The sequence below is a fragment of the Arachis hypogaea genome, chromosome 17, assembly GCF_003086295.3.
Source record: "Arachis hypogaea cultivar Tifrunner chromosome 17, arahy.Tifrunner.gnm2.J5K5, whole genome shotgun sequence".
In the NCBI taxonomy this organism is placed as follows: Eukaryota; Viridiplantae; Streptophyta; class Magnoliopsida; order Fabales; family Fabaceae; genus Arachis; species Arachis hypogaea.
In genome coordinates this window covers 117,330,410-117,341,828 of record NC_092052.1, presented here as the reverse complement: position 1 = coordinate 117,341,828, position 11,419 = coordinate 117,330,410, and the positions used below count along the sequence as shown (strand labels likewise).

The following is an 11,419-nucleotide window of genomic DNA, read 5'->3' as shown; positions in this document are numbered from 1 at the left end:
TTTTACCGGGTAAAAGTGATATTTTTTTTCGTTTAGAAAGGTAGTTTTAACCGTTGTTTTTACTGTATTAAACAAATAATTTTTTTGTATACAATTTCACAATAACAAGAAATCATAACCCATAAACAAAATATTACGTAATTCATAAATAAAGTATTAAACATAATATATAATTTTTTAGTAATTGAAAATCAAAAGTAATAACTCCAATACAAATAAAGTATCAAATATAATATTTTTTAATTCTAAATATCTTCACTTAGATTGGCTCCAATTTCTAGTAGTGTGTCACATACATCTCATACATAAAACGAGGTAACTAGCTTGGCTAATACCTTGAAAGTAAGAAAAATAACATAATATCATGATCTTGTTTCTTCCTGTGTATCTTCTTTCTGGCAGTCCATTTTCAAAATATCTTCCACCAAAATTTTGCCATCTGCTTAAAATGAAAAGTGCAAATAGTAGTAGTTATTCACTCTGGTTGTTGAATTAATTGACACATTTAGATTCTTTATCTGCTCCTATTTATAATTTTCCTATGGTTATATATTCTATTATTCTATCAATACATTTGGGAATTGTGTTTGTTATCACCAGTTCTTCTTAACTATCTATTATTTTTCATATTTATACTTATATATTACTATAGATATTAAATTCATTACCAAAGGCAAAGAGACATATGAATTCTATAATAATTTGCATACCTTCTTTTTGACAAGTCTCAAGAATTCTTCATGTTCCCTGCTAACTAACTGAAAATTCATCAGACAAATCAATGGGTTCACATTCACAAATTCATGATAAAACCTCAATAAAATCCACCTATTCTTAAATCTGTGACAGAATTTTGCATTCCAGAATTAGAAATAAGAAGATAAAGCAGAACAACGAGAACTTTTTGGCATAGACAATGCACTAAATAAAACCTGAATTATAGGTTTGTCATGGGGATACAAGGTCTCAGCTGCAGAAACTGGTACCCTCCACAATAAAGTTGGTATTTCGATAAGCTATTGTCAAAGCAAAAACCTAAATCTACAATTCTGTTGCACCATTTAAGGATATCCTTGCCATGGAAAACCAAAAGCAATGAAAAGAACATGTTAAAACAAGCATGGGAAGAATTTTATTAATTAAAAAAAACAAAAAAACATAAAACAAAACAAAACAAAGAAGATATAACAAGCACATGAAGAAATTGATTACTACCATAATGAGAATCTTTTGTCACAATCACTAGAAGGAAAAGTTCTAGCCTAGAAGAAGTTTCAACGTGAAAGCCAGCAATTAATTGGGAAAAAGAGTTAACTCTTTCGAAGGTTTCTGTTAAAATTAAGCCCAGATAGTACTCACATAGGAACTTAAACTAGTTGGGCTTCCAAGTTAACTCAACCCATCGCTAAATTGAATTAAACAAGAAAAAAAGAACTTGAAAGAATGAATTTGACCCAAACCTTTCAGATCTACACTGCTGGTGTAAGCCCCATGACCACCTTTTGCACAATCAGTAGAATGCAGAGAACTAAGAAACCATGGAAGTTTATCCTTAAATTGTGTTGTGGAGGGACGATCATTCTGCAAATCTGCATGACGAAAATACTACACAATTCAAATATTCTTTGATTAAGGCCTCAGAACAAAACAAAAAATCATCATAGTTTAGTTTACAAAATATCCAAAAGAATAAAAGGAGAAATAAAAAAATAGCAGACATTTGTACAGTTACCATTGTGCAATCTTTGCATGCTCCATTTGAAACACAAGATCCTTCACCAGCAGAGCAGCAAGGAGGCTGGATTAATAAAGAAAAACCTTAGTCAGTTAAAGTAAAATAATGATAAACTTGGAGTATTACATTGAAATCTTATCCTTGATCGACACCTTTTCCTTCTCAATTAAAGCAAAATCTCTGGATTACCAGGAGCTTCTACTGTATTCTAAACAAGATATAAAATAAGATAAGGAACATATCCATGAATATAAGAACTAAATGCATATTTGCAAATCCAGTGTGTTATTTATTTCTTGCAAGTACACAATCAAATTTTTTATAGTAAGGAGGTGCAGAAAAATAGCATTTCACATACCTCATAACCCATAAGTATAAGTTGAACTTCATTTCTGAAAGTCCAATCTCTTAAGCAACCTAAACTAACCAACACATTATCATCAGATTTCATTAAGCGGTTGGTAGCAATATCAATCTCAACCAAAGACGAAATTCACAATTAAATTCAGTTTTGTTCTTATACATAATAATAGTTGCAAAGTCATGAAATACTACCAAAGCAAATTTCCTAAAAATAGTACTTTTGGCATAACTAAAAGTGAATATCTATATACTTTTATATTGTGTATTTTTCCTTCTCAAGTAGTTGTGTATATGAAAATTAATTTTTTCTTATAAAGTAAAAAGAGTCAAGGAAATAAATAAAGCAAATATATTATTCTCAAGCCACAAGGGAAGGAACAAGATATAGCATAATCAAAATATAGTTTATATATGATACAAGAGAAGATCCTTAAATTTAATGTAATAAACATCCAAAGAAAAGATACAGCAATCACCAACCATCTCATCTGAAGACAAAACAAGAACCAAATACCTACATACATATATATATATATATATATATAATTACTTACTTAGCGAAATCCTTGATTAATAGTCAATGTAGAAGAATTGTCAGCTCTTGGGAAACTCTGTTAACAAGTCATAACCATGAAACACTGGTTAAAGTTTGAATGTAAATAATTGCAACAATTACAATTTATTCAATCTCTAAATTATCACACTCAATAGAATTAGTTTCATTACACAACAATCAGTACCATAGTGGAAGCAGATGATAAAACACATCATGTTCAGAGCCAGAGCATGCTAGTTAGACATTGTAAACAAAACAAAGTCCGCAATTGCTTATATTATTGGATATGTTACAAGGATCACTTTATTCACCAAAATCGGGCACATCATACTTACAGGGATATCAGGGATATTGGAAAGTTAAATTGATGCAGCATGTCGAAACTTGTGTCTTGGAGAATAAAATTTATAGTCATCAGCTGAGATAGCTACTTCATTTCGACCTGTCAACCTCTTAAACAAAAAAATGATCAAGACAAGTCAAACCAAGTGTGCACTCACTAGAGGCTCAAACAAATTAAGTAATAATCAACATTCAAAATAATAAAAGAAAATTATCAGCAGATCAACATCATCATAAATATAGGAAAAAGAACTAAGGCTGCTTATCAAAAAGTACACTGAGGGTAGAACTTGACACTATCATCGAATTGAACAACTCACTCTAAGCCACAAGAGTGTTGGCAGTTGATGTTGATTCACTGCAAAAGCAGATAACATAACAAGTATTAGAACACCACAACATTGTGACATACCCAAAAAAGTAAAAAATGAGTCAAAAGCACAATCTCATGATTAAAACACTGATCCGAATTCTGTATAATTGAGAACAAGTCACTATAAACAAACTTTGTTGTTCAATCTCTGCATACAAATAATAGAGATTTGCATAAGGCAAAATGACAGCAAGAAAAATTATACTGCATTTTAACGTACTAATCCAAAACCCTGGCATGCAAGTAAAGCGAAGCCACTATAACATAGGAAAAATTAAGTAATTTTACTTTATAGGAGAAAAAATTAAGTAATTTTCCTATAAAGTAATTTTAATTAATCCTAATATCTTATCCATCTCCCTCTACTATAAGAGGAAGAAACTTGATACAGAAAGAAAAATGCTTCATGACAAAAATATATCATAGTAAAATGATATATATATATATATATATATATATATATATATATATATATATATATATATATTTAATAAAGTATAAAAGAATTAGTTAAGATCTATTTGTTTTTAAAATCACTTTTTTTTACTTGTTAGATTTGATTAAGTGATTATTTAAGTTCAACATGTTAATACTTACCAAATGAATGAAAAGATGATCTCTATCTTCAAGTGCTTCTTATTTAAGTAGATTCCATCTTTAAATAGTTTCAAATCGATTTGTCATATTCACTGCATTACCGTGAAGGCCACCTTTAAATTCTTGCTCCTAGAATCCAAATCAACAAGCTTACTTAGTCAAGGACTCGCATTGTCAATAACAGCTATGAACCATTGTCACACTCACATTACTAATCAAGTGCTTATAATATATTTGTTTACAAATTAATTAGGAAATAAATATTCTAAAAAGAGCAAGTAGTCCAACAATCCATGGAATGTAGCTTTAAGAAAATTGCATGGGCATAGACTTTTAGCACTAGCAGTTGACATCTTCAAACTTGTTAAAAGTTTATATAAAAATTGTTTTTGGCTCTCATATATCATGATCACTTATGTCACCAAAGTATTTCAACAGTGTTAGGATAAGCATTATCCAAATTTTGACTTGGTGAACTTCCCAGAAGATGATGTATATCAATTTTTAAAATATCTTTAATCTGATTATGTTATCAAGATACATATTCTGTTCTATAAGGTCCAACATAGCACATTGAACAAAGCACAGAAGCTTAGAACAAAAAGCAGATTATGGATTCGATTATAGTTCACAATTTCATTGCTCCATAAAGCAAATAACTTAACAAATCACATAAACAAGTTTCAAGCTAATAAAAGAATTTGTTGATATGTCTGAAAAAGAGATATGTCACATACAACAATGATTGAATAAATGCATAGACAAAACAAAGATTTTCAGTTCAACATTATTTTCTCTTAAAATCAAACAGCCTTAAAACTTAAAAGTACCTACTGATATATGTAACAAAACTTGGAAGGCAAGCAACTTCCTTGAGCAGTTCCCGGTATGCAAACGTCGCCCCAGCTTTCGATAAATCAACACCGTAGAACACCGGCACAACCTTCTGACCCTTGCTGCTTTGACACTCCATTATCTTCTCCAATTCCTTCAACCACCACGTCGAATCCCCATAGCTTCTGGAGAAAACCACGATTGAGATTCTAGAATCTTCTATTGCATTGAACAAAGAAAAATAAGCATTCAAGCAATTCATCAAACACGTGCTATGCAAATAAGTAAATCACCAACAGAGAGCATATTTACAAATAAAAACTGTGAAGCGAATGCAAATTTGTATACATGCATGTAAAAAAATTGAAAGAATTTCATGAAGACCTTACCCCCAATTTTGCTAACAAAGAGAAAATCAAAACCTAGCATTAAAGAAATAGAAGTAGTAACACTTAGCAAATACTAAATATATGTAATTAAAAGAAAAGAATGTGGATTTGTATATAAACCTAGTTCAATGAAAATGGAGAAAGAGAAGTTTCACAAAGCACAACACGATGGAGCAGGAAACTTTGATGGAGGAGATCACAGCTGAAAGAAAAGCGTTGATGGAGGAGCTTGCCGACAAAAGAGAGCGTCGTGGATGAGATCGCAGATCTCACGCTGCGTTGGAGTTTCTTCTTGGTTCTCACGTTGCGATGGAGTTAACACAGAGTTTATTAGTAAAATACAAGAGTTAGATTTTTATATTAATGAAGCAGATAATGAGATACTGGCGTTTAAAACTGCCAAATTCACTAAAAAAACTGCCGCTTTCCACAAGAAAATTATGGCAGCCACACAAACTGCCTCAATTTATGAATATATCGACAGTATTTTAAAATTGTCATTATGTTGATGCCATTTTATACCATTTTTTTTGTAGTGAGCTTCTGAATCAAGCCTGCCCATGCATGCTAACAGAGACAAGTTAGAAGGATAAGTCATCTACTGCAGAATGTTATTTTGCTTTGAAATGGTTAGCTTTTATTTTTAATCACATTCTAACTTTATGCAGTAATGTTTATCAAAAAAGAAATAATGCTTCAGTCTTTTAATATTTCAATTTATGTCATCAATATCCTGATTCTTCATAATGCGTAATGTTTGAAACAAAGTATTATCTACCTTATCTTTTTTGGCATGATCAATATTTCATGTTGCTAAACTCCACTTTTATTATACTTCACATTTTCGTAAAATTCCCAATTACAATTATATACTGGTCATTTAAAACAAACTACTGAAACAATATTCTATTTGTATCAGTCAATATCCATGTGCTTCAGTTAGTTCATTAAAATAAATTTACTTATATTTTCTCAGCAATCTATGCAAGTCCAAATGTCAAAGCTACAACTAACAACATTAAAGAAGGATAAATTCTCTTTTGACGTCACAAAATTTACCTTTTTAATTTTCTTACTCTTTTTATTACTTGAACAAGTTTGAAGCTATTCCTTTGAAAGTATGTTGCACTTTCTTGCTATATAAACAGAAAACATGAACAAAAACCATATTGTGCTCCGACGAATAGATCTTTATTTAGTATATTAAACTCTTTTCAAATCCTATTAACGTGATTTCTTTCATTTTATGCTGCCTTGGTTGGGTTACTTCCAAATATTTCAAAATTTTGTTAAATTATAATATTTTCTGTCCATTTATATTTCCATGTTGATGCAAAAACGGCAAAATGTTACTTAACAAAGTAGTGGATATTCGTGGTTACTCATATTTTTCTGCAATTTCCCATTAAAGCCTAGATCTAAACTACTGTGTTAATTTCTATCAGGTTGCTATCTTTTATATTTCTTTTGTTTATTGTGTTTTCTTTATTATTTGCACTATTTTTGGAGCCTCACATCTTTAATATGGAAGTACATAGTACAACACAACTAAAACATTCAATGGCTATTTTCTTTGTGTATTTTTTTTAATATTCACACCTTATCCATATTATGTCTTATTACCATGCGTTCAAATCGGTCAAAAGAGCATTATGTATGTTACATACAATATTAGTATTCAATTCAATGTTTTAAGCAAAGCAGTTACAACATCCAAACACTACTATTACCCACGCGTATGCATAGGGGCTTCTGCTAATAAATTCTAAGGGTTAGTTAGTTTTTAGTCAGTTAGAAAATTTTGTTTCGTTTGTTAGTTCAAGAGACAAAAATTCTCTCCAGAATTGGTTAGATCCAACAGCGTATTTCAATAAGAGAATGTGCTTTACATTTCCTAGTTCATCAATAAAATTTCCTAATTCTGCTAGATCCTATCATAGACCATAGAATATTAGTATCAAATAGTAGCTTCTTATTTTATTATGTGATAAATAAATAAACATCACTAAAGAACTCGAAATTCAGGTGTGATGCCAAGACATCTTGGCTAGTTTCACAAGCCATTTTTAGTTTGTTTTAGGGTAGTTTCATGCATTTTCTTGAGCTATAAGCAAGTATTTGGATGAGAATTATATGCATGCCTTGATTCAATCATACATTGTTAATTATGTGCATTTTCATGAGATTTATGCAAGATTTGTTTGATGATATGAATGATGCATTATCTTGTGATTATGGCAATACTTTGATGCATTTTGTTTGGTTGATGATAGGTAAGAAGAAGCAAAGGAAGGGCAGAGAAAAAGGAGAGCAAGCAACGTTGGTGGCCAAAGTTGGCTCACCAACATTGCCACAAACGTTGCTCTTGATAGCCTGACTATGTCTTCTTCAAACAAGAATAACTTGAGCTACAGAGCTCCAAATGAGGTGATTCCAAAGGAATTGGAAGGTAGGAATCTAGAGCTTTCCAAGCATATATGGAACTACATGATGGACACTAAATTTGAGGGATAAAAATTTCTCCGAAAGTGCAAAGATAAACATAGTATCAACCTGTAGTAAGGCCAGCTGACCTCGTCACCTTCCATGGAGTATAACTCGAGCTGTAGAGCTCCAAACGATGCTCTTCCAACAACATTGGAAAGTAGACATTCACAGCTTTCCAACAATATATAATAGTATGGGGTGGATGATGCGGAATTTACAACCACAAACTAACCGGCAAGTGCATTGGGTCGTACCAAGTAATACCTCAGGTGAGTGAGGGTCGATCCCACGAGGATTGATGGACTAAGAAACAATGGTTAAATGATTTACTTAGACAAATAGAAAATAGTGTTTGAGAGTTCAAAAAGCATTAAACAGAAGACAGGCAAATAAATAAGTTGGGAATAAAATATGGAGAAGGCAGTTAAGGTTTCAGAGTTATCTATTTTCCGGATTGACTTTTCTTACTAACTATTTTAATCATGCAAGATTTAATTCATGGTAAACTATATGTGACTAGACCCTAATTCCTTAGACCTTTCTAGTCTCCTCTAACTTTCATCAATAGCCAATTCCTTGGTCAATTAATTCCAATTAGGGGGTGAAGTTTAATTCTAGTTATTATGCCACAAAAATCCTAATTATCCAAATATAAGAGGATTATATGTCACGTATCCCATTAAGTCCAGATAATTAGAGATTTAGGAGAATATGTTTTCAAGCTGTTGTTCAAGTAAAGAGCTTTTCCAAGTTATACAAGAACTCAATTAGAAAGAGGGTCATACTTCCGTTCCACCCAAATTCATAAGATGAAGAATGAAAACAATTCTTAAATATAAGTGAATAAAACTACTCTTTAATATAAACTCAATTTCTCATGCAATACATCACTTCTTTTTCTTTTTTTTTTAGATTTAAGTTCAGTGAGCGGTACATGAGACAAATAACAGAATGAAACTAATTCTAAGAACTGAAAGTACTAAAGACCATGTAGGCAATCAAAGCAACAGAAAATAGAAAACAACAAAATAAGAACGGAAGAGAAATAGAATGAAAGGAACTCAACCTCAGTTATGCTAGTGGCCATCTCATTCCTCCATGAAGAACATTCATCTCCCTTTGGTGCTATTTAAAATAAGCAGAAAAGCTATAAGCGTAGCGACAACACCAAACTTAAAGGTTTGCTTGTCCTCAACTAAAGAAGAACTGAAAATGAAAACAAATAGGATGATGAAAGAAGAATAAAAGGATAAAAGAACAAGAGAGAATTAGGATTTGGGAGGGAGAGAGAACGAAAATTAAAACTAGACGGCGCACTAGTGGAGGTGTGCGGCGCAGGCGACGCGTACGGGTACAGCACGCGTACGCGTGGGTCGCCCGATTTTGATAGTGACGCGTAAGCGTCTGGCACGCGTCCGCGTGCCCTTGGTTTGTGCGAATCGCGTGAAGACGGCCGCGCGCATGCACAACTCTCTGTTCGCTTGGCCTGGGAACCAAAATTTTCATATGACGTGTGCGCGTCATGCACGCGCACGCGTGGATGGCCATTTGTGGAAAGGACGCGCATGCGTCAAGGACGCATACGCGTGATCAAGTTTGTGCCTCTAGCACAATTTCAGCCCCAAGCCATCACCGCTCTCTGCCCAAACACTCATTGACACCGATTTTCAGGGTCACGCGTACGCGTCAGAGACGCGCACGCGTGGGTGGCTAAAAGTGCAAACGACGCACACACGTGAGGTACGCGTACGCGTGGGCTTGTTTGTGCGCAAAACATAGTTCCAGCGCCACTCTTGCTCAACTCTCTGTTCACTTTTATTTTTCACGCACACACATGTGACGCGTACGCGTCAGTGATGCTTGTGCGTCGTGTGCTCTTTTTTTTTTTGAAGTGTCCGGTTCCTATTCTAAAATAGCTGCATGATCAGAAAAATAGTAAAAACTCAATAAAAATCAAATAAGTAAGAAAACTACTACTACGAAAAATAACTAAGGATACAAAATTATCAGGTTGCCTCCCGACAAGTGCTTCTTTAACGTCACTAGCTTGACGGTCAATTCTGCTAATTCAGCAGATGAGCAGACCTCTGGCGATCAATCTCGCCTCCAATATAGTGCTTCAACCTCTGGCCATTCACTGTAAATTTTCTGTCAGAATTCTCTTCCTGTATTTTCACATGACCATATGGTGAAGCTCTGGTAACCACAAATGATCCTGACCACCGGGATTTCAACATCCCGGGAAAGAGTTTGACCCTTGAATTATACAGAAGCACTCTCTGTCCTGGCTCAAAGACTTTGATGGCAATCTTCTTGTCATGCAATAACTTGGTTCTCTCCTTATAGAGCTTGGCATTCTCATAGGCTGAATATCTAAATTTATCAAGCTCATTCAACTGAAGCATTCGCTTGATTCCTGCAGCTTCTGAATCAAGATTCAGATACCGGATCGCCCAGTAAGCTTTATGCTCCAGCTCGACTAGCAAGTGACAGGCTTTGCCATAGACCAACTGATAAGGGGACATGCCAATGGGAGTCTTGTACGCTATCTGGTATACCCAGAGAGCATCATCAAGCTTCCTAGACCAATCCTTTCTTCAAACACTGACAGTCTTCTCTAGAATCTTCTTGAGTTCCCTGTTGGAAACTTCAACCTGTCCACTTGTCTGAGGGTGATAGGGGGTTGCCACTTTATGACGGACTCTATATCTCTGCAGAAGTGAGTCCAGCTGTATATTACAGAAGTGGCTTCTACTATCACTAATGAGTGTCCTTGGGACACCAAACCGGCTAAAGATATATCTCTGAAGAAAGCTCATTACCACCTTGGCGTCATTGGTGGGTAGAGCCACAGCTTCCACTCCCTTGGACACATAATCAACTGCCACTAAAATATAGTTGTTTGAATGTGAGGGTGGAAAAGGTCCCATGAAATCAATACCCCACACATCAAACAACTCAACCTCAAGAATCCCTTGCTGTGGCATTTCATGGTTGGCAGGGAGATTCATGGCTTTTTCACATCTATCACAGTGCTTCACAAATGCTCTTGAGTCCCTGAAGAGAGTCGGCCAGTAGAACCCGCTCTGAAGGACATTTGTAGCTGTCCTTTCACCACTAAAGTGACTACCATAATCAGAACCATGACAGTGCTAAAGAATCTGTTGCTTTTTCTCATCCGGGACACATCTCAGGATTATACCATCTGAGCACCATTTAAAAAGGTACGGTTCCTCCCAAATGTAGTACTTTGCATCAGTCAATAGCTTCTTTACTTGTTGCCTACTGTACTCCCTTGGAATAAAATTCATGGCCTTATAATTTGCAATGTCTGCAAACCATGGAGCCTGCTGAATGAGGAACAATTGCTCATCCGGAAACGTCTTAGTGACAGCTGTGGGTGGTGGTACTCCTGCTTCAGGCTCAATTCTGGAGAGATGGTCAGCTACTTGATTTTCTGACCATCTCCTGTATTTCATCTCAATATCAAACTCCTGAAGGAGCAACACCCATCTGATTAATCTTGGTTTACAGTCCTGCTTGGTTAGAAGGTACTTCAAAGTAGCATGGTCAGTATAAACAATAACCTTAGAACCAAGTAAATAGGGCCTAAACTTATCAACAGCATACACAACAGCTAATAATTTCTTTTCTGTAGTTGTGTAATTCTTTTGGGCATCATTTAACACACGACTGGCATAGTAAATGACGTGTACAAGCTTACCATGCCTCTGTCCTAAAAC

At 34.4% G+C, this 11,419-nt stretch overlaps 1 protein-coding gene across 50 annotated transcripts; it reads right to left on the bottom strand.

Moving 5' to 3' along the window:
- Positions 1-216: 216 nt before the first annotated feature.
- LOC112765041 (uncharacterized) lies at positions 217-5,821 on the bottom strand. 50 transcript variants are annotated; one of them, XR_011875590.1, is made up of 13 exons: positions 5,310-5,819; positions 4,801-4,985; positions 3,967-4,095; positions 3,317-3,354; positions 2,990-3,106; positions 2,653-2,709; positions 2,094-2,157; positions 1,888-1,943; positions 1,733-1,798; positions 1,461-1,589; positions 933-1,049; positions 711-758; positions 217-439 (listed from the first exon to the last, which is right to left on the bottom strand). XR_011875590.1 is itself a non-coding variant. In XM_072223393.1 (11 exons), exons 7-10 carry the CDS (start codon positions 2,103-2,105, stop codon positions 751-753), a joined length of 231 nt encoding a protein of 76 aa, XP_072079494.1. In that variant the 5' UTR covers positions 2,106-2,152; positions 2,653-2,709; positions 2,990-3,106; positions 3,317-3,354; positions 3,967-4,095; positions 4,801-4,985; positions 5,310-5,819; the 3' UTR covers positions 217-439; positions 711-750. The 50 variants fall into 50 exon arrangements, 3 of the variants coding, with proteins under 3 accessions (XP_072079494.1, XP_072079495.1, XP_025666687.1); XR_011875582.1 differs by having other exon boundaries at positions 933-1,072; positions 2,094-2,152; XR_011875593.1 differs by having other exon boundaries at positions 933-1,072; positions 2,990-3,104.
- Positions 5,822-11,419: the final 5,598 nt, after the last annotated feature.

Coding starts and splice junctions, on each gene's coding strand:
- LOC112765041 (XM_025810902.2), bottom strand. CDS start 2,186: ATGAAATCTGATGATAATGTGTTGGTTAGTTTAGGTTGCTTAAGAGAT. Junction 1,799..2,093: donor TTATACTTATGGGTTATGAG/GTATGTGAAATG, acceptor TTATTAATCCAG/CCTCCTTGCTGCTCTGCTGG. Junction 1,606..1,732: donor CATGCAAAGATTGCACAATG/GTAACTGTACAA, acceptor TGAATTGTGTAG/TATTTTCGTCATGCAGATTT.